Raw genomic sequence first — 27247 nt, 5'->3', positions numbered from 1 at the left:
TTTTCTGGCTGTATAACGAATATTAACCTGGCAAGTTTGTCAGGGATCAAGCTACAGGCATGAAATACCTCAATCATAGTCCGTGGGAACCACTGCCCTGCGTGTTTTCAATGTTCATATAAAACATGCTGGGCAGTGGGTCCCAAGGACCAGGATCAACACCGGTATAAGGATATCCAATTAGACAACATAGCAAAACATGTGGTTAATGCTGTTTGTCACTACAAACTAAGTAACTACATGATGGTATTTTAATAGCACAGAAACAAGTGAAATATCAAATTAAATTGTTTCTTTTCACATCTATGAGTAAAATGATTATTTATTACAAAGGTTGTCTGGCGTTATATTAGCTCGAGCCCCCTGTGATTAATTAAAAAATTAAATAATATAAACAGTAGAAAATTGATGGATATCAGGCATCATTAATCATCATCTCCCTTGTGACACATTCTCTTAAATAAGGCTAGTTGGTTTTTACATGAGATCAAGGTCCTACACTTTTCTTCTTTTGCAAAATAAAAAGATCAGATTAACACTTTGAGCAGACAAGTGACAAAGTAGAAAATTTATTGCAGTATTTGTTCCACCAAAAGGGTATGAATCCCTTTCCTCTTATTACTAGGGTGACCTAATACAACAAAATCTACATTTACAAAATATCCTCCTGCAATAGGCCACATATACTGCATGCGTAGTTCGAAATAGAATAAATTATATTCAGAGGACTCTGCCATTGTACAGCATGGACAAATAAAAGTGAACAAAAATAAAAAATCTTTTTTTTTTTCCTTTTTTTATGTCTTTTTCTTTCAAATATCTAAAAGCTAAAAGGAAAAAAACCATCAGGGTGCTAGTAGTATAATAAACTCCAAAAACACTTTAATAAGAACATCAAAAAGACTAATTTCCAACATTCACTTAAGGTTTTATTCTTTTTTTTACAGCTTTTTTGTCTTCAGAGATATAAACATTTTAGTTTTTTGTTGTGTTAAACTATTATACAGTGGGAGTAGAAATGAGCGACTAGAATCTGCTGCACAACAGCGAAGGAGCTCCCACAACAATGTTGACAAAACATTTCCCTCCAGGTCTCTTTTCCGATAGCCTTTTAAGGGATAATTTGGGCGAATTATTCCTTTAATGCCTTCTGGATTCTATCCTCTGAACATATACACAAACAAAACATGAGCAGTCCCTCTAATATAATAAGTCTTATGTTTTGTGTCATTTTTGCAAGAATAACTCATGTAAAAGTATGTAGTGTCAAATATTCTTGCCCTCTTGTGTTTTCTTAGAAAAAGGAGGAAGGTGAGGAGGGTGGTAATCCAGTGAAGTTTGGCTGTCGTTGGAGATGGCAGGTTTGAGGAGGAGGAGCAGGAGCAGGGGGAAAAAGGATGATTCTCTGATAAAGTAGAAATTGAGCAGGGGGTAAAAAAAAACAAAAAACAAAAAAACACCACTCGGGAGCCATTAGCTAGCCCCTCCTTCCCGCGCTGCATACAGTGAGCGTAAAGTCTGTACTACTTTGTTGCTCAGTTTGTGGTTGCTGGTCAAGGCAATCTTCTTGTAAATGATGTCCGACTCCTTTATAGTGTCCACCCAAGGCACCAGTTTGCGGCCATCCCGTTTCTTGGCTTCTGCCCACGGCCCCGAGTAGGAGCCAGCCATCCAGTGGATGCTATAACCACTGGAAGTCTTGTTGATGACTCGAGCTATTTGTGGCCGGTCCTTGTATTTGGGGCAACAAAGAGCAATCACATCCATTGAATCCACCATTTCACTCATATGGCCGGGGTCCGCTCGCCTTGACCTTCGAGAGGACTGCAGGGAAGAGAGATAACATGTCTTTTAGTTATTCTAACTCCTTTTAATTAATTTTTAAGATAGTGTGTCAGTCAATATCTCACCCCTGGAGTCCTTTCATCGCCATCACTGTAATCATCATCTGTCTCTGGTCCTGCCTGATTGCGTGGACTGGGTCCCGACATGGGCCCGGGGCCTCCCAGGAGGGCGTTTATGGCTTTATTTCTGATGTTAGCGCTGGCAGAGGCTTCTCCCTCCTCATCCTCTTCATCTGGGTCCAGATGTTCCATTAGAACCTTGAACTGTGTGGTGTCGAAAAAATTTGAGGAACAACTTTAGTGTAGGTAAAAAAGCAGCATACATATCCCAAGGTTTCAGAACAATTAAGGCCAAGTTAAATAGGACTTAATTACTTACGTCTAGGTACTGTCTGACTATCCGCTTCTTGACATCTTCTGTCAATGACGCATGAGCCATGTTGTTGGAGATAAAGTCGATGGTTTGTCGTGGATGAAAGTGAACGGTGCTTTTCCGGTTCACTGCTTTATCATACACCTTGGCTGACTCTGTTGGTGAGTACTTCTGAATTTTACTGTTGGCAGAAGTTTCAATTAGAGTGGACATGTTTAAATTGGTGAATGCAATGTGAAGTGTTTTTTGTTTGTTTTTTTAAGAAACAATGGTGATGTATGTCTTACCTGTCAGAGAAACCATACTGGTTCTTCAGGTGCTGCTTGAGCACCAGCAACAACAGGATGCCCTGAACAGCATTAGCAAAGTCCAAGAGACCAATGGGATTGTCTGGGAGGAGCCTCATTACTTTTTCCGCATCGTCCACATCCAAATCCTCCAGATCAGACTCTGAATCTGAGGTTTCTGAGTCTGCAACAGGTTTTCTAGCCTTTTTAGGCCGCCGTACCACTTCATCATTATCATCACTGTTGCCGTTTTCATCATTGTTGCTCCTGGGAGAGTCACAGTTCATCTTTTCCTCTTCATCCTCCCCATCTGATGTGTTCCGCCATACCTTCTTTACCTTCTTCTCCTTTCGCCTTGGCTCCTTTAACAAAAGCTGTGCAGACAGACAGAAAAAAGAAATCAATAAATAAGTACGAATATTTAAGATACGATATTTAACAAACGATAGTTCTCAACGGGTTCCAGCGGACAATTCATGCTGGTGTGTCAGGCCGGGTCTGGTTCGGGCTTAAAGACCCACGGGCCTGGCCAGGTCGTAATATTCAGGCCCATCGAGAACTCTAACACATGATCCAAATATGTATTATATCCAGGTTTTATTTGAAAAGCTAACCAACCTCTCTAAAGGTTTGCAACAGGTTGCTCCCAGAAACAGACAGGGTGATGTCTATGTGGTGCATGATGAAGAGAGGCTCCTCCTGGCTCTGGAACGGGAAACAGGCGAGGTTGTCTGCTACAAACAGCAGCATGTTCACTTCCGTCTTCTACGGGGAGAAATAAAACAAGGAAGGTTAAATACATGTTTTTATCTGTATGCTGTATAAAGCATTGCTGCTAGAAAATGTCTAAAATACATACTTTACACCAAGCAGTGCAAACATATGTTAAGGTTAGTGGAGGTTCACTCACAGAACTGTCGTCAAAGAGGTTCAGCAGTGAAATAAGGAAGGCCCTGCGATGCTGCCGGTTCCCCCGGATCATGGTGAAGAGGTGCGAGCAGAGTGCTGAGTGGGTCTCATCCTGTCTGAAGCCTCTTATGATGCTCCTGCGAGATGAAGCAATGGCCTGCTGCAGATTATAGGACATCTTCATCCCAGCAACTGCCTTCATCTGTAAAAATATGTCAACAGAGATGTTAGAAAAAGAATGTTCCAATACAATAAACAGTTATAATTTGAAATAAAACACTGAATTAACTCACATGGATGAATCCTGTGTACTTCTTGTCAATCTCCACCAGCTGCTGGTCAGCCTTGTTCCTCATACTGGGCTCTGGATCTGTTCCCATTGCAATGAGGTAGGGTACACACTGTACGACAGGTAGAAAATAATGTTATATTCACATGCATCTTTATATGACTTTGATAAGCAATGGGAAGCTTACATGAAAGAAAGTAAGGGTAAAGTACAGTGGTACAGCTGATGTTTCCAGCTGAATCAATGAATTTGTTTTTTAAAAGTTGGCCTTTCAATTCATTCATTATTACTAGTGGTTTGTCAGGTGCTGGTGCTCACTTCTTACCTGTACAGGATGGATGAGACCCTGGTTGAGTGTCAGAGCGATGACGTTCAGAGCAAAGTGCCGTACACTGGACTGGGTGTGGAAGAACGCCTCCAGAACCTGTTTTAGATAGAGCTGCATTATAGAGCTACTCATCCCTGAAGAAATGTCTCCCATCTCCTTCAGATCCTCCTGTTTGGACAGTTTCTTCCCTACAAGGATGAAAAGTGATATGGTTTAAATAAACAACGCTGAGCCTAACAAAATGTACTTCATGGAACTCAATTCTGGCATGCAAAACCAAAATGCGTTTAAAAACAGCAGCATCAACCACAGCTACTCTTACATTCTCTGTCCGCTTCCTGCATTCGTGTGTCTTCCTCCTGAAGGTATGTCTGGAGGTTTTTGAGGATCTGGATTTTGAGGTTGATGGAAGAGGAGCTGTCAGCCAGGATGCCATTGTACAAGGACTTCACCTCAGGCATGAACATCTGGCTGGGATGCATGATCACAAGGAAGCCTGAAGCAAGAGAAACCAATACAAACCAATAAGACCATATACATAATAAAAGCTGCAAGATGTCCAACTGGTAGAACGGCCTGTAGCACATTACTGGCTCTACTATTACAGTTGTGACAGTTGCTCACGCTTTCCTTGCCCAATTAATTCAAGCTAAAACTCGATATTAAATTGGATACTGTCCTTATCCCAGTGTTTGTGTAATCAATAGCAGGGAATTGCTTGATTGTCAGACTTCACTACACTAAGTGGTGATATGCCACTGTTCAGCTTGTTATTATTATGCATTTTACCTTTGTCTAATATGTTACAGCTTGTAAATGCACAAAGTATCAAGACCTGTTTGGGTCCACTTTAATTTTAAACGTTTGGGTTTAGCTGGACGCAATAATTGTCAGCATACTGTGTGACCCAGTAACACAGCAAACATTGCTTTCAACCTTTCCAAACACTCAGTGGCTATTATTTTTATACACATAACATATTTGATAAGTGTTCTTGCCTAAGCCAATGATGGCTTTGGTCTTGACCTCCTCATCTTCATGTTTGGTGAAGTACAGCAGAAGCTCGAGAACTTTTTCCTTGATAACAACCTGTACACATTACAATGACAAAATGTTTAGACAACAGACATTTTATTATTTCTATAAAAAGGACTTTGGTTTCACAATTTTAAAGTTGCAATCTGTACCTTTCTCTAGATTTCAAATGTTAAATATTAAAACTGTTGTTCTACCTTGTTGGGGCCCTTAAACTCTTCCAGATCAAAATCAAAGTGTCGGGCCAGTGCACCCACAGTGAAGAGCGATCGCAGCAGGAAAGGCTTGTTTGCTACCAATGTTGCACTGTTAGGATCCTCCTGATGCTGAACCTTGAGCTTGTTAAGTGCACCTGGACAAAAGAAAAATTATTTTAGGGTACAAAAATCATGGCTGAATCACACTGGTGACTAGCACAAACCACTCTTCAAATGGGATTTGTAATAGTGAAACAACAAATGACCTGCTTCAAATGTTGAAATACAATTTTAGTGCCTTTATTCTGACCGTCATGAAGACAGCACTTCAACGCGCATCATTGCACACTAACATTATCTTTGCAACAACAGTGCTATAAATCAGACTCACCATAGAATCTGTTGAAGCAAGCCCAGACAAACTTGTAGTTGTGTGTCACTTTGTTGACAACAGCTCCAAGACAGCTCACACAGTGCTGGACCACCTTGACATAAAGAGGAGAAAATAGCTTCAACATATCTGACTGCACTTTATACTTCAGAGTGAACCGGGCTCTGCAGCTGTGCAGTATACATTAAATGAAAAACAAACACAAAAAAAAACTGGTACATACAGTCATGCCATATTTGATGATGAGCTTCATGAGGTCTTCTTCAATGGTGGCCAGAAACGTTTCACTGGGGTGCTCCATCAGTGGTACCACAAGTTCCAAGATCTTTGCCACATTACATATGACCATGAAGTCATTGGCAGTCTGCAGGGAGAAGAGTATAAATAAAGGAATAGCAGACAAAGTGCTAGTTAATGATAGTTAATTATTACAAAGGTCAAATAAGCACTCTGTTCTCAATGCTAAATTCAATTCATAAACTAGGCAGTTAATATTTGTTTAATAATAACAACAACAAAACAGATTTGGTAAACATCACTTACGTTACACTTTGTGGTCAGGTAAGGCTGCATGGTCATGGCATGTTTGACCATTAGCTGGGCCCTGATCTTGCTGAACAAGTACAAGGTAGTGATACACGCCACAAGCCGTGTTGAGTTTACACCTTTGTTCTCTACAGGGGAAAGAAGGAAAAAAAAGAAAGAAATTCTTACAGTAAAAATTTGACTTCTGACATTCCCATGTAGCTTTTCAGCATAAATATATGCCTTTATTGTCATCAAAGTTTATAAAGAAATCCCTAGAAGTCAAATTATACAGTTCAATACCTGCAAGAGACTCCTCATACTTTAGGATGTGCTCTACCAGATTGTCAACTAGCTGAACACAGGCCTTTTTGGCTGGTTTGTATGATGCATCCTCTTCAGACTTGAGAAGCTGAGGCACAAGAGACATTTTGACAGCTCATTTTAAAGTGTTAAAGACATGTTCCCCAGGTGAAGCCCTGATTCAAAATCAAATTCTTACATTTTGGAGAAGTTGCTCAAACCAGTCGTAGCCAGTGTCTCGACACGCTGCAACCTAAAGTGACAGTACCATAAAGATGGTCAAAGTTTGATAAGAGATCCTGTTTTTGTTTTGGACATAACGATTTTTATTCAAACTTACCACATCAGTGATGTTCAGGATCTTTCTCGTCATGGTCTCTTTGTCATGCGCTGGAGTTGGCGTAAACCACAACTTCTGGAATGTCTCGTTCACCAGTTTCTATCAATAACAAGTTTGAGAGTCATTACTTTGGATCAACACTTCGCACAAATCTTTTCCTGATTCCATGATGTATACACCGAAATAAAAATATTTACCATAAAAGAATGTCGCTTTCAAAATATTATAATCACCAAGTAAAAGTTTTAAGGGACTCGGGTGCAGTTCATCCTTACCTTGATACCCTCTTCATCATTGACCCTGCGGATCATCCTCACACACATCTCAGTAATCTTACTGAAGGTCGGCTGCTCCAGACAGATATCTCTGAGGATCTTGATCACTCGTTTTCGTACGCTGATACCAGTGTCCTGTGCACCAAAAGCAAATTAATTCACAAAGGCTTTGCAGAACTAGGCTCTAATGTCCATTAGACATTTTTTACATTTTATATTTGAACCTATGTCTCTTTTTATTTATACAATTGTCTGCAAGTCCTTACATTTTTCAAGGTCTCTCTCAAAAACATATTGTATCAGACTAGTCAATTAAATCATAACATCCAAATAGACAAATATGGAATAGTTTGGCATTAAACACTGTGCTAGTTTACATATTTGCATGTGGTGCAACTGCAGGTTTTTGCCAATAGGTGGCAGTACAAGACCATAATGAAGAGTGAACTTCTCATGAACCCTTCAGAGCATTTCCATGACAACAGGCACAACAATTTCAATGTGTTCACTTCTGAGATGAGATGCTGAGTACAGAGAATAAGGACAAGGATTTTGTGTTGGAATGTGTTTCAATATCAATATATTATATTGATGTGTGTTAATCCTAGACTGTATATTGTGTTGAAAGGGTTTGATTTTCATATTACTTTCAAATTTAAACAAATACAATTAACAGCAGCTCAAATACCACACTGGTTCTTTGTTAGTTATTTACAGAGAAAGGGCTAAACAGATTGATATAAACTGTTTTTATAAGGGTGACAACCACAGAATTGCACAATAAATTGACAATAACTTAAGTATGTCTGATCAAAAATAATCTAACAATCAGTTGGCATTCCACACTGAAATGACTGACAAGTAAGTGTTCAAGGCAGAAATACACAACAGTACTGTATGGAGTAGAAATCACTGCAGCAATGACAAAATGCCTTGGAAAAATGTCTGTTCTGATAAATAATGTCTAACCACATCACCACATGAGGCATGACACAACATACATACAACTGTTTAAAGTGGTAGGGAACATGTAGTTTTTTGAGGAGCACTGAACTAAAACAGACAGTACGTTTGCATGCGCAGATCAATCAAGCTCAGGCCATAGTCTGACTGAGACAGACAACTGGACAATTTGCAAAGTCGTAGTATACACACGGAGGGGAAAATCAATTTATTGGTCAAGTATAGGGGTGCAACAATATTCGGTATTTTTAGCGAACCATTCGATACGCCCCATTCGGTTCAATATACAACGGCAATGGTATGTTTCGGCCCGTCACAAAACATTATCAATTCTTTGTACAGCCACGCATGCTGTGTGATTAGATCCACTCAGGAGTAGAGACATGAGATCAGCGCTGCACTGTTCAGGCTCAATGCTCTACTCATGCTCCCTGAATGTCCCAGGAGCCAATCAGTGCTCCGCATGCAAATGCTGAGGTTCTGTATGTTTTGTACCTGCTGTATATGTTAATCGTGATACAATTTACATCGAGCATGGCTCTTGTGGTTGCGCCATTGTTCAAATAAAGATGTTGCTATATACAATTTCCAGTAACGGTACCACAATTTATACTTGGTCTCCTTCTACTTCGGGTCCAGGGAGGAAATTTTGGTGCATGCGTAGAATGCCAAGCCCGACTCCAGTTCCACTAAGTGTATGCAAGTAGGAGTAATAGGACTATGAATCACATTATACAGGTATATTAGTCTGACTAAGACTGGCTCGAGTTTAGTCGGATTTACTTGTTTACATGACATTAACAAAACCAAATTATTGTCTTAGTCTGCCTAAAATTTGACTTACCGCGCATGTAAAGGCACTGAGTGATACCTACAAATCACCACTTAACTGGACACATCAAAACATCATTAAAAACCAAGTTCACCCATTGACAGCATGTGATGAAAGGCTTTTCTGAGATCCGAGTACATAACTACTGTATACACACACAGTACTGAGACAGTAAATCCTCACAATGCAATAACAATCTAAATGGGCAACCTACCAGTATCCTCTCTATAAGCATTTCGTAGTACTGTTCAGTGAGTTGAGGTCTGCTGAGGACGAATTTGCCTAACAGCTCAACAGCGGCCTCTCTCACACTGGTGGAATTGTCCATCAAACGACCATGGACGCCACGCTGCATGTCCGACTGCAGAAGAGAAAAAAGAGTTACTGCATAGTTTAGTGAAAAACACTTTAAGATTACCTGCAAAAACCAGATAAGTACATTGAGAAAGAACAAGAATAGGAAAACAGGCAATACAATGTAGAGTTTTTGAAATGAATGACTTTCACATACCCTTGCCAGTATACTGGGGTCCACAGCTACAACCTCAGACAGACATTTCATGGCTTTAGTCCTCACAGCGATGGCACTTTCCCCAAGGACTCGCAAAATCTATTAAAAAAAAAAATATGTACACAAACGTTACAATGTAAGCCTGGTACACACACTAGCCAGTTGATCAGCTAATCGCAAAGAATGATTACCAGTTGCAACATTGCATCAACTGACTACAGCTGAAAAGCAACCAGCGCCCACATTCTGAACCGATATGAGTGAGAAATGTTTTTCCTTACCAACAGATAACAAGGCAATAGTCTGTATATGTCATTGAGAAGGGGAAACGAGAAGAACCACCTCTCTATTTGGCTGTGGGTGAGGTGGCACATATCTGTTTATCTTGGTCTGTCATCACAACGGCAGACTCAAGATAGCACTACGACTATGAAGTCGTAGTTTTATTTGTGTCTAATTGTGTCTAAATGTGATAATCAAATTAATTAACTTATGGAAGATGGCCAACCACCCAGGCTTCAGCCCTTGTATCAACAAAATTATACTGACTGAACAACTTTTTATATTATTTTGTGAGGCTGCTGTGCTTTATTATAAAGTTATTTGTAGTAAGAATATTTTAAAATACCTGTGTTAAATAAATATCAAAGCTCTGGGCGAACGGCCTCATGGAGGCCAAATAACGCACGATCAGACAGGAGTCTTCATAGTCCACAGTGTCAGAGTTCATTCTGAAAGAGAAAGATATAAAGGAAGAATACAATAAGATCATGTTATCATTCAACTGGCAACTGTAACTCACAGGCAACCACCAAAAAAAGACACATGAAAAGAGATTGAGAAGTGTTTGTTTTAAGATTGATATGGATTACATTGCCAAGACAATCCTTACTTCAGTGTAGCGAAATGAGACGGAATAGTCTTGATGATATTGCGCAGGAACTTCTTGCGCTTCTCAGCACGCTGCATGATTTCACCAGTGCTCTCCAACTCCTTGGCATGTTGCGGTCCATCCGATGAGTCCTCATCCTTCGAATTTTGGTTCCGCATAGACTTCTCAGCTTCTGTGGTGGCGTCCCGAAACCACTGGGCAATGTAGAACTTTCTGGCAAACTGGAGAACAAAGAGGGTCTCAGCCGGAACCATAGATTATTGTATAGCTTTTAAATGATATAGAATACTATTCTAATTATGTGCTATGCAGTGTAATCTAGGATGTTGCTTCTACAGGAGAAGAACAAATAACTTGTTTGAGCAATTGAAGAAAAAGTCAATGTGACACTGAAGAGTGTCACAGTTAAACGACAACTGAAAACTCACCACCAAAGAGGCATCTGTCTCAGCATTGTCTTCCAAGTAGTCCAATAGAGCCTTCTGCAGCTGCTGGGTCTCATCATTACCTTGAGACTAAATTATCACACAGGGAAAAAAAAGTGTAATTCACACCAAAACAAACACAGAAAAAAAGACAGGAATGCAAAACGTTAATCAAAAGAAGATCTAAACATATTTCCCGTTTTGCCATTGTATCAATCAAATTACACATTCAGTTGACATAATTATATAAGTAGATGCTCCTCTACCTGTTGTAGAATACGATCAATTGATTTCTGATCCATCTTGCTAGTGACTGCGTCTTTCCTCAGACGGGCAGCCACTGTGCCCAGGTAGTCGAGAGATGCTACTCTCAGAGCCATCTCAGTCTGTTTGTTACTGAACTGGTGAACCTAATGAGAGCAGAGATGGAAAGAAAGCAAATAGAACATTTAAAAATGCCAGCAAGACAAAAACCTAGACTTCCATGCAACAAAAATAAAAACAACACTGGTATGATTGCATCAGCAGATTCTCCTTGAAGAGTGGAAATTATGTTGGCCCTAATAAAAGATAGTTTCTGAATTAAACAATAAGGGTGTCTCTCTCTCTCTTTTTTCCCCCCTTAAATCATGCCAGTTCCACCAGTCTTTGACACACAATATTTAATTGTGACTTATTTGCCTCAGTTTATGATGCTAGTGAGTGCTTTCTGGTCAGCCATTGAGGGGTAATCAGCGGGAATAATGTTTCTTTGGTCCAGTTTAATTTGCAGGAGTCTCTGAGGGCTGGTGGAAATAAAGTCATGATGACTGAAGCAGAGTGATAAAAATGACAAGATCTGTCAAGCAGCCAAGAATTACAGTCATCAGACGACGAGTGCAGAGACTGACATCTGCAAAGTATCAATACTAAGAGAAAATAATTCAATGAGCAGAAGAGGGTGATGGTGATGCTTCAGTGGATTACCTTAGGACATAGTACTTAATCTGTGAGCCAGTGATTGCTTAACCATGCTCAAATAATGTATATAATTATCACAACAGTCCAAGTCATGTGATCACAGTGTCCAGCTAACACCTAACCCATTCAGAAACCTAAGGAAACCTTCATTAATGCATTAAAAAAATGAAATGGTAATCCTATTGAAAGTTGACATTTAATCAAGACCAAAGCCAGCATTATAAAAGTGCCTCAAATACTACTAATGTACTTCAAATGTAAAAAAGCATAGTGACACTTTCCAAACAACAACAAATGGTTCCTTTGTTAAAAAGGACCATAAAACTGTCCCCCACAGTTCATTTAGATAATCTATTATTAGAAACACATTGACACAAATTACATGTGTCATACTAACCAATAGTCGACCAAGCAGACTGAGCAGCAGCTCTGCAGCAGGCCACTCAGGTTTGTTTACTGTTGAAAGCAGGTCCTGGACAAAGTTCTCAAACAACGGCCGGTAATCTTCTTCGCCCTGCTTACTGCCACACCTGAGAGCAGGGAAAGAGGGGAAGACAGAGGTAGAGAAGGAGAAAGGGTCATCACAGGGAAGTAACAGGAACGGAACCAAAGCAACCAGGGAGCATGGTGATAAATTTGACCATAGGCCCAAGGTCCATGAAGAAAACTGAATATTCAGTGAAAATAAATTAGTATGGCTAGAGAAGCCTGCAGTCTACTAAACCCTTAAATGTTGATGTCTCAAAACACAGAGCAATGATGGGTAGTAACCTGGTACTATGCACTACCAGCAAGCACATTCAGCATTGTGTATTGTGCGTCTGTTACTAAATACATGACATGAGAGAGAATAATGGAAGTTCAGTGCAACGATACGTTTCACACTTCAAGCCAATAATCAATAAAATTGTATTTACTTTTTGAGGAAGACTGAGAGGAAATTCTGTGCTGTTCTCATTGCGGTCTCATACGAGTTGGTTATCAGCACATCTTGATCAACCTAAAAAAAAAGAGGGGCAAAAGAACTTGTGAGCAAATTGTATGCCTGCATGTTTTTATTTGTATATATACAATTTTTTGCACGTTTCTCCTACCTTGCTGTCGTTCTCTTCAAATATGTCCCTATCACTAGGGAGGTGGACCACACACTGAATCAGCTGCAGCACCAGAGCCGTCACCATTTGGATGTACATGGGCTCTCCATCTTGGTCTGAGCTGTTCAGCCTAAAAACAAGAGATTCGGGTATAGCTGCAGTGAGATCCTCTTGTGTGATGCCACACTCACTGTGAATTAATATAAAAGAAATTACCTGAAATTCCTGAGGGAGCGTTTGCTGGTGGGCAGTCTGGCCAAAGACGTAAAGATCTCCTCCAAGATCAGCTGCCGATGCTTCTCATAACGAGAAAAAACCTGGAGACAGGATTTGATAAAGCCGTTAGTCTCTACCTACATATTGTATTGAGCAGAAACACTGCAATGTAGAACTCAATAATGTGATTCATAAGACTTACTGCTGTAACTAGTTTAATGGCACACAACTGCAGCTCACTGACATTCTCCACAAAGAATGGAGTAATTCCCATAGAAGAAACCTAGAAAAATGGAAATAGCACGAGTTATCACCTGGTTTTCAAAGGAGTGCTTGACTTATGACATTGTTGTTATACACTTGAGGTTTTTACCTGGAGGATGGTGGTGTCTGTAAGTAGTTGGATCTCTAGCAGCTCAGAAATGTTGCTGACAATGTCACACACTTTATTGTACAACATGACTATCACACGCTGCTTATGTGTGGAACATTTTGCACGCTTCGCCTTAGAACTCAACAGGCCACCTAAAGGGACAAGAGTGACATTGTTAAACAAGTATACAGTATTTTGGAGGCACCTGGAGCACAAATACTATACATCACTACATAGCTGACAGCTTGATAAACACCTTAAACTGTACTTAAGAAAGTAATTTACATTATTTTGCTAAATAAAACGTGTAAAGAAGTCTGTTGACAGTGACCCTTGCTCTAATTATTAAATAAAGAAAATTTGGTTTTCTAACATTTAACAAACATACACACAAGATCACACAAATATCCCCTTAAGGACCCTGCATCGACCTCCATTCATTTGGACAGCCTAACCAAAGTATTGTCCTTAACCTAAACCATAACTAATTAATGCCGAACCCTAAATGTGACCTAACCACAATTCAAATCTTAGCCTGAAACATGCTGTGTTTCCATCATGGTACGGTTTAGTTTGGTAAAGTACGGTACAGTTTGGAATGGGTCAGTCTTGCGTTTTGACTGAGAACAGTCCTTTACTTGGTAGAGGGGGTGTGGGCTGTGACTGAAGCCAGTGTAATGTGACGTTGTATTGGTGCAACAACATCAAACGCAGCACAACAGACAACATCACAATGGACAACAAGGCAATCACAGATGGTACACTTCACCCCATTCACGCAACAAGCCTTTCGCACCCTCTGTTGGTCATGGTGGCAAGTGCGGAAGTACAGACAGACAGACAGACCGACCCACCAAAAACAATACGTCACTCCCACTCCATGGGGTAAGTAACAATGAAGGAAATCCAGCAGCTCCTTTTTCTGCCCAATTTGTGGTGTTTGTCTCAACAAGACTTCAAGCTTTGTGTGAGAATAGACTGTGGATGTTTGCCTTGACTTCCATGGAAATTACATTTTTCTGTCACAAATCAGCTGACTGTCATGGATGGAACCAGTCTAGCTCTACCCTGACCAAACCACACCATTTTACTCTGGTATACCAAGGGACGGATGCCAAAGAATGGAATAGTTGGGGATGGTCATTTTGGTACTATTCCTAATGGAAATGCAAACAAATACCACACTGTACCAAACTAAACCGTTTCTATTGGCTGGAAACTTCTGCCTCGTTGGGCCCAGGTCTCATGGTGACAAGGTCTGTGTTTGTGCCACAAAAGGTAACAAATCCAACACACCAACACACAATGCATGTTGTAAAAAGACAGAAACATAGACCAACAGGCCTGGTAAAAATCTGATGGACTTTCTTAGGTTCAATGACTGACTGCAGTTATTTAATTTTCAAATTAAATATAATTAGAAAATAAAAATATATTTTAATGCTCCACTACCTTTGCAAAATGTAACAAGAAAAGACACAGGTCACGAAAGGCGACACATCCTCACCTCCATGTGGATCCACCCTGTAGACTGGATCGTACTGTGGATACAGGCTGTTCTGAAGATGGAACTTGGTGTACTGTAGCACCCGCTCTATGACATCCTCTATATAGACAGCCTTCGGCATGTGTCCCGAGGTCATGATGTTAAGAGCTGTAAGACAGGCGTCTGCAGATTTTGTGACTCTCTCCATGATCAGGTCTCTCCAGAGTTTCTCCTCATCTTCAGCATCATGGTCCTGGGGTGAGAAGGGAAAAGAACTTGAATACATTTTTCACATGCAAATCACTCTCAGAAGTAGTGCACATCTTTTAAATATAAACAAATGCCTGTTATATTCAAACCATAAATTCACAATGCCAAATGCTTATCAGCTCCACGTGACTCTCTGTTTCTAAATATAGCTGTGTTAAGATCTCATGTTGACTGGCGACATTACTGTGCTGCACACAGGAAGTGATTTGTTTTATGTCAAGACAAAAATAGGCAACAGCAACACTGCGCTAGTGAAATAGGGCAGCTGCAAACAGGTTGGAGAATGACTGCCACTGTATACACAGGCACACCCTTAATCAGGTTTGATAGTATTGCTTGACAGAGTCTGTTTTCAGATGAAGGATGCGGCATATAGATGATGTTACATCGTCACTGTTGATAAAGACCAAATTGAGGAAAAATTATAAAAACAAAAAAAGTGGAAGTTATGCACGTCCGTTTTTTACATTTGCTGCCAGTGACAGTATTACAGTTTTAATTCTTTAAATGGATACTGTACTGATTTTGACAATATTCCAGTAATAATTCAACAAAACTGTCAAGACCATTGAAAACAGATAATGGAAGAGAAAAATTGAGCTCACATGGTTCATCAGGGTAGAGAGCTTTGACCCATCCTGGATATTCTTTTCCAGTATGTTCAGCAGCTTTACCAGCTTGTCTGATGGAATCTATAGCAACAGAGCATATTATTTAGATTGGCGTCACTCATACACAACAGTCTGTCAACAGCGTCTTTGTTAATATACATTACCCTGTTGGAGATGCCCATAGCTTTGATCTTCGCAGACTCACTGCCCAGTTCATTCAATTGGTGTTTACCAAGCAGAAGTTCCTGAGGTATCTCATCATCATCTGCTGCTGGGAAACAGAAACCATTACAAAACATTCTGCAGAGTCACACTAAAATATAAAGAGATTGAATGCCAGTCAGCAATGATATTTACCCATGGTAGTAAAATCCACATCCTCCAGATTCTCCAGTATGTTGTCAATGCTTGTCAAGAACCTCTTGAATGTAGATGAATCCATCAACTCTTCTTGGGTCAACTTGGGTTCATATGCTTTCCGTTTCTTCTGCTTCTCCTTCATCTTCAGTTTTCTAGCAACTGTAAGGGAGAATTAATCTCATTAATGTTAGGATTGTTGCCCTAGTATACCATTACCAACTGTCTTTAAAAGTGCATTATTATTATAATCACATTAACCTGACACTGAAAAGTATGTGTGCATTTTTTGATGGTTCCTTGTGTTTAACAGTGCATTTGTATTTTATTTTGCATCAACCTAACCAAAAAAATAAATAAAAAAAACTTTAATACAGACCTTCACTCATGCTTGGGGGTGGCGAATCCTCCTCCTCGGAATCTCTGTATCGACTTCCAGAGCCTCGTCGGCCCTCCCGTTGCCCACTTTTCCGATGTTCCCCTGAACCGCGACGCTCCCTCTCCTCAAACTCCCAGGACCGGTCTTTCTCTCTACGTTGTCGCTTCCTTGCAGCTGTAGAGAACATAAAGGCCACTGATTAAGAATATTCCTAAAAATCAAATGACTAAAACCTTGTGCAAAGAATAGCAGCAAGAAAAAAACACCAATTAGTAATTTGACTCACACTCTCCGTTAGCATCAAAGTCTTCATCCGAGCTGACCTCAGCATATTTGGGCTTTTCATTTACAGTGCTACGTTTCCTCTTGTTCATCTTTACTCTTTCACACAGGGGCATGGTTGACTCAATCTCTGCAAGAAGCTCGGGGGGCAGTTCTTTCAGAACTGCTGGGTCCATTCCACCTTCAATTTAATCATATAATTTAAAGCTATTAGAAAAAAATCTAATTCTTTATATAAATAAATGGTTGATAAAATACAAATGATGCGCTTGATTTATGTAGTTGAACTAACCAAACAGTTTCTCCGTCTTACTTTTGCCAGACTTTCCTGACGAGATCCTGTTCTTTCCAGACTTGCTGTGCCGGATGATGCTCTGGATCTGGTCAACGGAGAGCTTTTTCAGAACCACAACAGGTTTTGGCCTCTTCTCAAAGTCCTTCACCAAACCCAGCCTCTCTAGTTTAACCTTGGGCTGGCCCCACATTTGACCTTCGTTTGACCCACTGCTATCCTTATCACGTTTAATCTGAGGGAAATAAAGAAAATAGAGGTCCAACTTAAGTAAAACTTTCTTTTCTCTCTCACTTAATTAGAAAAAAAGACAATACAATTTTTAAAAATAAATGCATAATCAGACTGACATGAAATTAGTGATTTTGATGTTAGTTCTGATAAGCATCTTAAAGAAATGCTCCACCATTACATTAGCTATTTCAAAACTACTAATTTTGTGGATTAATATGCATTGTCAATTGACATTTTAGTCACTATATTGCTTTATTTATTTTTTTTACTGAAAGGTACAGAGTGCAGCTTTCACAACAAAACACAGAAAAACTGTTGCTGTGATTCTAGTTAATTCTTACTGACCCAGACCCGAGGCCTCTTAATCAGTGTTGCATTTCTACCCTCCACAGAGTGCACAGCCAGTTAAGAGCAGCCTTAAACCTCTTAAGTCAATAGACTGGATTGCCTGGGAACTTTAACATCTAGCAGTGTAATTTTTGTTTTGTTAAAGGTTAAATATATCTTTGACAAAGTAGTTGTGCAACTGCGACAGCACATGAACTTTGACCTTTGCCACACAAGACCCTTTAAGGCAGTGCAAAAGAAGCTACTGTTAAAATAAATATAAAGATGTGTGAAATTGTGCTTGTTATTGTAAGCAAAACAGACAACAGCAGACCCCTTCAGTTTGGTAATTTACCCATATGCAAACAGAAATGGAGCATTTCTTTAAGACAGCTGCTTTTGTATACACAGGACTCAATCTATTAAAATTTAACAGTTTCTACTTTAACAGATGATAAGGTGTGGGTTAATGTGTTAACAGAATTAAAAACCAACACCAGAAATAAATTAAATACTTATGATGAATGGGAAACCAAAAACAAAAACAAAGCATGAGCAGTGGTATATTTTGGTTTGTGAGATTTGAAGCAGTGACAGTTGAATGATTGATTGGTAGATGAGTAGATTTTGTTTGGGTCAGCCCAGATCACCTTAGGGATCTGGAAGTTCTTCAGTGCGCCACTATGCCCTCCCAGGAGGTGAGCAGGAAATGAATCTGGAAGTTTAGCACCAGAAGCAGATGATGCTGGTTTGGAACCATCCTGCCTACTGCTGGTCCGACCAGGATCTCCAGTGGAAGAACCCCGAAAGCCAGATCTATCTCGGTCACTTCGGCAGCGAGAATCAGGGGAGCGTCGGTCTCGACCACCAGTCTCACTCCGGTGCCTCCTATCTCTGTCAGATTCTCTGTCCCTGTCTCTGCCGTGTTCGCCGCGGTTTGATGATTTTGGCATCTCTCCCCGTCTGTCTGAGGATTTATCGTCATTTCGATGCTTCGATGACTCCCGACCTTCTCTCCTGCTGTCATGTATATCGACCCTATTCTTGATCACTTCCGGTCGTCCATCTGGTTTCAACTGCAAAGCTGTGTCAGAACCCTCCAGAGTAGCCGGCCCGCTAGCTGGTTCTTCAGGCCAGCGTTGGGCCTCAAGGGCTGGAATAGGGGCACCCAGACAGGGGTCGAGCTGGCCATCAGCTCGGCCTGCCTGCTGGAGGTCGATGCTCACCATAAGGGGAGGGCGGCTGGCACCATTCCCAGCTGCAGTGGCCTCTTGTGGAGTCAATTTGCCAGCGTTGCCTCCGCCTGTTGCTCCACTCCCTGGTGCACCTGTGGGTCCACCTGGTCCCCCCGCTCCTGGCTCCAGTGGAAAAGAGTCCTGTTTTCTCTTCTTCAGTGGCTTGTCTGTAAAAGTAAAAAACACAAGTAATATTAGATTGATTTTCTCAACTCTCGTTACATATATTATGACATATTTAAATATACTCCACACACCTTTATCTTGTACTTCTTTAGAGCATTTCTCACTAGCCGCTTCTCGTTCTATCCTCTCAATTTCAGCAAGGGCATCAAGCTCTGCCTCATCGTAAACTGGTGAACTGGGAGGCTGGAGACCACTGCCACCACCTGCTTGCTGGGAAACTTGCTGTTGTTGCAGCCGGGCTGCTAGAGTTTGCTGGAGAACAGGCACCTGCTGGAAACCAAGCTCTGACTCCATGTTTTCTGAGTTCTGGTCCATACCCGACACAGCCTCATCTGAAACAATTATATATATAAAAAAAAAAAATATACAGAGTTGTATGACAGAGGGCTAATGGTTTATAGTACTCCAAAAGTTCAGAATAACAAGAATTATATTTTTGCACAAATCTAAGTTCAGCATACCTCAAATGAATATTGAAAGCCATTCATTTTCAATCAAACTATTCTGGAAAACTGCTTAAAGAAAAACAAAGTGTGTGGGGGGGGTTGGTTCCACACAGGCTGAGAAAATACAAAATTGTATCTTACCTGGGGGATCGGACTCATTTGACTTGACCCTGGACAGTTTGAGGGTGAGTTTCTTAGAGTCCTTGTTTGGAGAGCTGACAATGTCATACATGTCCTTCTCCTCTTTCACCGCAGGGTTTTTCTTCCTTTGCTGCTGTTTCTGGTCGGGTCCTCCCTCCCTTGGTGAGGCGGCATAGGGAGGTGGTGACTGCAGAATCAGTGGGGGGCGTGAACCAGCTATTACAGAGCGACGCAAAATAGAGATGAAAGTTATCCATCAATGCATGTAGATGAGCACATAACTGCAAACACAATGTAACATAACAAGGTAACTATTACCAGTGAAATGGAAATCATTGTGGACTGCTCTGAAATTTAAATTATGAAACCTTCATGTCATGGGAAGGCTTTTTCCTAAAAGCAAAATATGTGCAGGATATATATGGTGTACTTATTCCTGTCCTTTTGCAGTGGCCTTACATTTGGGTGTTCCTTCACTGCCTGCTGGGGAGCAGCTGGACTGTGGAGACCTCAGAGGGAAAGAAGGATTCCTCATGGTGGAGTCACCCTCCTGGAAATACAGATATGATTAAGATTTACAGTGCACTTTCAGACAAAGTTCTTAATACACTAGTGCCTTGAGACATGGTATGTTGTGATTTGGTACTATACAAATTAACTTTTATTTTCATTAGATTTGATTGACATGATGTTAAGACAAAGTTTTGATCATCTTTCACCAATGCAGCTTCCTGTACGAGGGTGCACTAATCTCCAAAAAACTCTCCCAGAGGTCAGAAGCATAGTACTAAATTAATACTACAGCTAAAACGGAAGCAGAACACCACTGCTGTGTGGACACTAGTGTGTTCTACATTTCCAAAAGCATTTTTGTCCTGAGAATCTTCCATCAGTGGAAAACACACCTTGAAAACCAGTGTCGGTTTTAAATCCATGACAACTTTTACTATGTTAACCCAATGCTTGGTTGATTCAATCATACCTCACTGCTCAGTCGGTGTACAATGTTAAGGTAGTCCTCAGTGCCATGTCTGTCTGAGTGATGGTTGGCAGCATTGGCCATCTGCCCTGATACTTTGACCTCGTGGATATTTCTTATGCCACCTGGAACCATGGGACTGGTCACAGACACTGCCAGATAAATAGAAATATGTCATCATTTCAAATATAAATATTTATATAATTTTGCATACGAGCAACTAGACCTGAAACGATTAATCGATTATTAATCGCTTACTAGATTAATCATCATCTATTTTGATAATCGAATAAACATTTTATGCTTTTTTCATGATTAAAACAAGATTTCATGATTTCCAATTGTTTAATTTGTTTTTCTTAATTTCTTTGCTCTGGATAAAAAAGAAATCATTAAAAGTCAATCATTTTGGTTTGTGGACAAAACGAGACATTTGAGAACATCATCATTTCCAGGTTTGACAAAAACCGTTCAACATTATAAAAGGTTTTCTGACATTCTGAACACCACACGATTAATCGAGAAAATAATCGACAGATTAATCGATTATGAAAAAAATCGTTAGTTGCAGCTCTATGAGCAACCAATAACACCAGTTAGGATAACAGTAAAAAATAACATGTTCTCCATCAGAAATCTAGGAAAATTAAAATAAATAGAATTTCCTCCACTATACACAGAAAATGTGAGGTACACAATCTAGCAATATCAGGAGAGCAGGAATTTTCTGTTCAATATGTTTGCTTTGTTATAAAGATCATACAATGTTGCAATGTACTGATACCACTTTTTTTCCAGACAAAGTAGTTACATTACATTAAGGTAATCGACGATACGGCGTATGGATACAAGTACTTGTTGTTACAGTACTTACAATTACAGTAGGGAACTTACAAACAATACATGTTTGTATCGGAATAGTTTTGTAAGCTTGAGTGCATGTGCCTAGTGTAGGACCAATACCCGATACGGGTATCGGCATTGATGCACCCCAAATAAACTCATTTAAATGTTTAGGTATTTAGGACAACGGTAACAGAAAACTTACTAGATAAAAATGTTGGTATATAAAAATCTGATAAATAACAAAGCACAAAGTCAACCAATGAATAACTCAATAACTACTGCTATAATACATCATAATTTGCATATCAATAATAACGTGGCAATAAGCTAGTACTAACTATTATACTGTGACACATGCACACAGATGTACGACACACACAAATATCCTCTCACCTTGTTGTATCTGTTGGTGTTGGTTATAGCTAGGTGGTTGTTGATACTGCTGTATGTAACCAGTGGCGGGGCTTTGGGGAGTGTAGGGGCTGGGTACTGGACTGTTCTGCTGGCCCATATACCGACTACTGGACCCAGTCTGAGGCGCCACAAACCGACTGGATAAAGTGAAGATAGAACAGGATGGTACAAAGTCAGCAAGTATGTACAAACATGGATTAACACAAAGAGCAACAGGTTATCCAATTATTAGCCTTTAGACATGTATAACACAATTAAATGAGTACTAATTTTTATGTAATGACAAATTAGGATCATCTCATTCTTGCCGCTTGACCAACCTTGATGGACTTGGGGAAATTGCAGGCTGGAAGTTTGCAGACTGAGCAGGGCTATGCATGGAATTCTGGGTGATCTTGAACTGTGGTACCATTGGTTGCTGCATAACATCTGTTTTGAATTTTTTTAAAAAAAAAGAACATTTATTATAGACACTGACACAAATATTATCTATGTAATTGGGTGCAACCATGTTAAGGATGTGCTCCATACTTTTCTCCCTGAAAATGCCAGGGTTCCTGGCCAGCATGGTCTGCAGCAACAGTGGTGCATCTCCCTCTGGCTCATCGCTACCCAGGTTGTCCTTTAGCTCTCTGAATACACACAAAGTAAAAATGAAGCAGGCAAGTAAACATTAGAAGCATTAAGTAGAAACAGAGACTTGAGAATGATGTTTAAACATTCTGTATTTATGTACCAAAAACAAGCATATGATTGTATAGATTTACCTGCCAGTTAAGACAGTAACATGTATTCTAACACATTAAATTGCATATAGTCAATAGTGGTGTGTCTGGTGATGTCATTTGTAATTCGTTTTCACATATATTTCCTATGACTAGGTTATGACTGCAAGCTGCCATTACAAGACACTGTTTTACACTTACATATGCTCAGTGGAGACCTGGTTGAGGCCATGGGCTAGCTGGGAGGCCAGATTCTCATCCCGACAGCCCAAAAGGCAGGTAACCTCCTCTGCGATCCTCCCATTGTAGAGGAGGCTCTTAGTGGTGGTAGCGGGGAGAGGGGAAGGGAGGGGTAGTTGGTTCAGCACTGAGGTGATGGAGAGATGATGGAATAGAAGAGAATTGTGGGAGACAAATAAACATAAGGAAAGAGAGTGGATATGCAATCACATTTGTATCATTTAAACAGAATATTTCAAACTCTTTGCATTGGATGAGGACACAAAAAGGGACATTGTGTTTGCATGAAAGCGGTGTTACTCACAGTCTGTTAAGCTAGCAATCCCAGCAAGAGTGGTGATGGGAACATGAGGCATATCCCCATTCATACTGAAGGTGGGGGTGGGGGAGTGTGTTGATACACAGGTAGATCAGGGGGTCGATGGACAGCACCCGTCCTCACATCTCCCGACACCTAAGAGCGAGGTTAGAAAGAGATGGAGTGGATAGAAGGGCGGGTATGAGCAATGCATAGGAGAGGGGTGGAAAAAGACAGTGAAAGCAGCAGAGAAAAGAGCAGATAAAAAGACAAGAGTGAATTTAAATTAAATTATAATTAATATTATTAAATTACATCAAATAAATAATAGGATACATGCAACAACATACACTGTTGTGTCTGATGCATCATACCAACCAAGAAAGCTTGGTACAGTTTCTACACGCAGTAATGATAGAGGGGCAAAGTTTTAAAAACAAATGCAGTTTGGCCTAATGTTTAGAGGACAGGGTCTCTAACCATGCAACCATCCTGCTGCTGTGCACTATGTCATTATACCAGGTCAAACTACATACACCAACCAATCCCTATTCATTCATAAAACGCTGCATCAATATTCAAAATGTTTTAATTCTATTGAATTTTGATTCACTTTCAAAGCTGTGAAAATGCAAAATACACAGGTACATCTTGATGACTGCCATTAAAGGGCAAACACAGTATAGACAATAACAGAGCAGGATGTTTGTCAAGTTGATACCACAGAATAACAGTATTAAATATTACACCATTGTAGCAATAAGGTATTCCAGTGAATATGCCTGGGCATTCTGCTGGCAAGTAATACAGTAGATACTACACCATGTATGGATATTTACAAACATTCTGTCTCTTCAGTTTCTCCCTCCACTTGATTTTACAAACATACATATTTGATGTGTAATTTTGTGAAGTAATTCTTCATGTCTAAACACTTGGCCAGTTAAATCTCCTTGACTTCTCAGGGAAGATGATAAAGGAGGTCACAGAATATCAGAGAAAAAGGCCAGCTGCAATTTTCAGAAAATCTAAACGCAGCCCACGCTCAATGGACCTAATTGCTACAACAAGCTGAAGCAGACAAGTGAAAGGGGCCCATTCTTATCTATTATATCCACTCAGATACAAAATAACAACAACAGTGTTGCATATTTATACATTGGAAATGTTATACTGTTCACACACTATCCCCATCTAAATGAGGATATCACCATTAGTTGTTTCAGAGTTATTATTATTACTAATAGCCAGTCTGTGAAATGATAAATAACCATTATAAAAAATACCTTTTTGAAGAATCCTGTGCAGTCTCGGGTGGACCCACTGACATTTCAAATAAAAATCCCTACTCCTTCAATCTGTTGAAAGAGAACACGGCTTTGATTCAGACTGCAACATAAAATTATATTTTCTTTTTGTTCAGGACAATTTTGGAAAAACACAACATATATAAGAGTTAAAATACATTTGTGCAAAATAGCAAAACAACAACATATATAGAATCACAATTTTTACAGTCTTCAAACGAAAGATGCAACAGCATGTAGCACAGTTGACTTTGAGTGCAACCCAGTAAAACGAGGAAATCACAACTAACCAAATGCAATAACTTTTACAGAAACTTCAGCATGTTACTGTAATCTGTAAACACAAGGTTGCAACCAGACCTGAGTGGCAGCAGATCACTGAGGGCAAATAGTAAATGCGTGAAAACTATTTTAGCATGTCACAACTGTATCAGGGATCAACAGATGGATGTTATAAACATAACATTATCTTGCAGTACTGTGAGCAATCTCACTCTATGTGGTCTCTCTCTGTACACAGAGGCTTGGCTGACAGCTGTGAGACTGACAAGCAGGAGACAGCACAAAGGAACAGATGCACTGTGATGGTGGCGGCAGTAGTGGGGGGCTGTATCTTCCAGTAGCTACAGCTAAAACGCACTCTACAAACGCCACAGATAGCCACTTCACTGTATACGATAGGGTCACGAAAACATCTACGATCCTCTAGTGAACACAAGACCATTGCCACCAAACTCTGATTGAAAAAGTAACTAAAGCTGTGGCAGCGCAGGCTGTGCATAATCAAAACATTTCAAAACAAGATAGCAACCTAAACCCACATTAGCCCCGCCAAAACATCCAGCAAAAACAAAAACAGACCGTTATTATGGCTTAATTGACAATAATGCTGTGTCGTAATTCCTAAAGGGATTATTTTAAGTGTTTATCTTAACTGAATAACCAGCTGCAGCCCGCTACGAGCGAACAAAACCAACAACGCTGTAGTGCAAAGAAGTTGTCTGTCTGAATGTTGCGGGCTAATTGCAAAGGTCGTGCTGCCAATGAGGATATCGGCCTGAATAACTAATGCTAGCTGTCTAATATTCCATAACAACAATAATCGTGTTATAGTAGCTAGCTAGTTGTGCTAACTAGCACGAACTGTTGTTAGTTAGCCTCTAACGCTGTCTCCGTTCAAAAGAGGAAAGGCGATTCAGATAATACAAGGAAGCGCAAGTTTGGTGTTCTTAAATGTTCGCCAAATTCCCCTGAGCTGGGCAAATGTAGCGTGTTTGAGTTCGCAGATGCAAATGTAACTGCACGGATACCAAATCCGTGGCAACGGCCCAATCCTCGAGCTCGACGAATGACATCCAGTTCAGGCCGTGCGCCTCGGCAGAGCAAAAACACACCTAGCTAGCTCGGCTGGGCTAGTTCGCTAGCTTCCGTTGCCTCCCGGTCAACGATTAACGACGCCGTAGGTGGTCTTGCAGAAGAGCATATATCAACGTGAAAATTATAATAACCGCAATTTAAAAAGTTCACCTCATAAAGAAAAATAAGTGACAATATTTACCTTCGGGCGTTGCGTTCAAAGGGAGGGGGATGTTTTAGCTTGGTTTGTGTCCGCGTCCGTATCTCTAGCTCCCCCTTTCTTCTCTCTCGCAGCTCCTCCAGAAGGAACTCGACTGGCTTGCCAGCTAGCTGCTAGGCTAGCTTGCTAGCTATCAACAATAATCCGGGTCGGGCTGATTCGTTCTTCTTCCGTCACTCGAGGGCGAATGTTTCTGCGTACATTCATTGGGAAACATTCGTTCTTCGGCGTTTCAGTCGGTCTGCGCCGACATAAACAAGGAGTTCAGCCAATTTCGACAATAAATGAGAAATATGACGATTGTTGCGATCATCAAGAGGCTCTCCTCTCGTAGAACAAAATGCCGACCGGAAGTTCTGCCGACTGACTGACCAAAGATCTCAGGAGTGACTCCCTCCATCGGCGCCAAACAAAATGCCATGCGACGTTTCGTGTTTGTGCCGCTGGAGGTCGCTGCAGGATAACGTTGTCTAGCAGCGTTTTGTTTTTGTTTTTTTAATTAATGTATTAAATTTAAACTTCTCATTTACAACACGTGTAACATTTAAACATTTGTTTAACATTTGTTTAGAACAAAAAAGGTTTAAAGTACTCCGTTTGTGAGGTCATTCTTTAATAATGATGAAAGGTATTTGACAGATTTTGATTTCAAGATTTTCAAGATATATTAGTGAACACAATTGATTTACTCATGGAATAGCCTCAGAAGGGCTAAATATCAGCAATGGATTACTCTTTCAAAGGTATACAGTTGGAGTGCTTACAAATGACCATAAAAGTTGAAGAGCAATAAATATTATGTAGTAAATCATTTGTGATATATTTTCCATTGAAATCAACAGTATAGTAATGCAATTTCCATCTGCCTTAACTTGTTTCCTCTGCTGTATCCCAATAGGACAGCATATACAGGGCCTGTAGTCACATGGCCTATGGGATAAAAGACAAGTATTTATCTCATAGGCCGAATGCAATTGTGAGGCGGGCCGATGTAGCCCATGGGCCTTGAGTTTGACACATCACATGGTCTAGCCCATTTGAGTTACTTTATTTTTACTATTTTCCCAACCTTCTAGTTAAGATTTATGTATGTATGTGTTTCAGATGCAGTTGGAATTCATTTGCTAAACAGATCTTGTAAATTATTAATTTACCAATTCAATATTATATAAGGTGTTACAGATATGGCTGTATTCACTAACAAATTTGCGCTTGTAATTTGTGGTCACAGTAGTTTGTCATCTTTAAAAAGTG

The 27247-nt window shown here is 40.2% G+C and overlaps 1 protein-coding gene across 5 annotated transcripts; it reads right to left on the bottom strand.

The window, feature by feature from the left end:
* Window positions 1–553: 553 nt before the first annotated feature.
* Window positions 554–26358, bottom strand: nipbla (NIPBL cohesin loading factor a). 5 transcript variants are annotated; one of them, XM_044025729.1, is made up of 49 exons: window positions 25976–26358; window positions 24397–24468; window positions 23117–23266; window positions 22774–22939; window positions 22379–22479; window positions 22168–22276; window positions 21827–21984; window positions 20591–20739; window positions 20068–20158; window positions 19609–19824; window positions 19093–19353; window positions 18251–19002; window positions 17040–17274; window positions 16752–16928; window positions 16466–16639; window positions 16087–16248; window positions 15894–16000; window positions 15724–15810; window positions 14870–15101; window positions 13363–13514; window positions 13192–13272; window positions 12990–13090; window positions 12774–12903; window positions 12597–12679; window positions 12077–12209; window positions 10986–11129; window positions 10723–10809; window positions 10295–10515; window positions 10031–10133; window positions 9403–9501; window positions 9106–9252; window positions 7097–7231; window positions 6822–6920; window positions 6681–6734; window positions 6482–6590; window positions 6197–6327; window positions 5877–6017; window positions 5654–5747; window positions 5263–5417; window positions 5029–5119; window positions 4353–4526; window positions 4028–4218; window positions 3707–3814; window positions 3415–3615; window positions 3123–3269; window positions 2505–2878; window positions 2224–2398; window positions 1911–2108; window positions 554–1824 (listed from the first exon to the last, which is right to left on the bottom strand). In XM_044025729.1, exons 3-49 carry the CDS (start codon window positions 23178–23180, stop codon window positions 1474–1476), a joined length of 7650 nt encoding a protein of 2549 aa, XP_043881664.1. In that variant the 5' UTR covers window positions 23181–23266; window positions 24397–24468; window positions 25976–26358; the 3' UTR covers window positions 554–1473. The 5 variants fall into 5 exon arrangements, with proteins under 5 accessions (XP_043881664.1, XP_043881665.1, XP_043881666.1 ...); XM_044025730.1 differs by having other exon boundaries at window positions 15894–15997; XM_044025731.1 differs by having other exon boundaries at window positions 17061–17274.
* Window positions 26359–27247: the final 889 nt, after the last annotated feature.

The sequence above is a fragment of the Solea senegalensis genome, linkage group LG5, assembly GCF_019176455.1.
Source record: "Solea senegalensis isolate Sse05_10M linkage group LG5, IFAPA_SoseM_1, whole genome shotgun sequence".
NCBI lineage: Eukaryota > Metazoa > Chordata > Actinopteri > Pleuronectiformes > Soleidae > Solea > Solea senegalensis.
This window is presented reverse-complemented; position numbering and strand designations above follow the sequence as displayed.

Excerpts from the sequence above, each read along its gene's own strand:
- nipbla (XM_044025729.1), bottom strand. The coding sequence starts at position 23,180 with ATGAATGGGGATATGCCTCATGTTCCCATCACCACTCTTGCTGGGATT. Across the intron at positions 17,275-18,250 it reads AGAACTTCCAGATCCCTAAG|ATTAAACGTGATAAGGATAG; the intron begins GTGATCTGGGCT and ends TATTTCCCTCAG. Across the intron at positions 9,502-10,030 it reads TTGATATTTATTTAACACAG|ATTTTGCGAGTCCTTGGGGA; the intron begins GTATTTTAAAAT and ends TTTTTTTAATAG.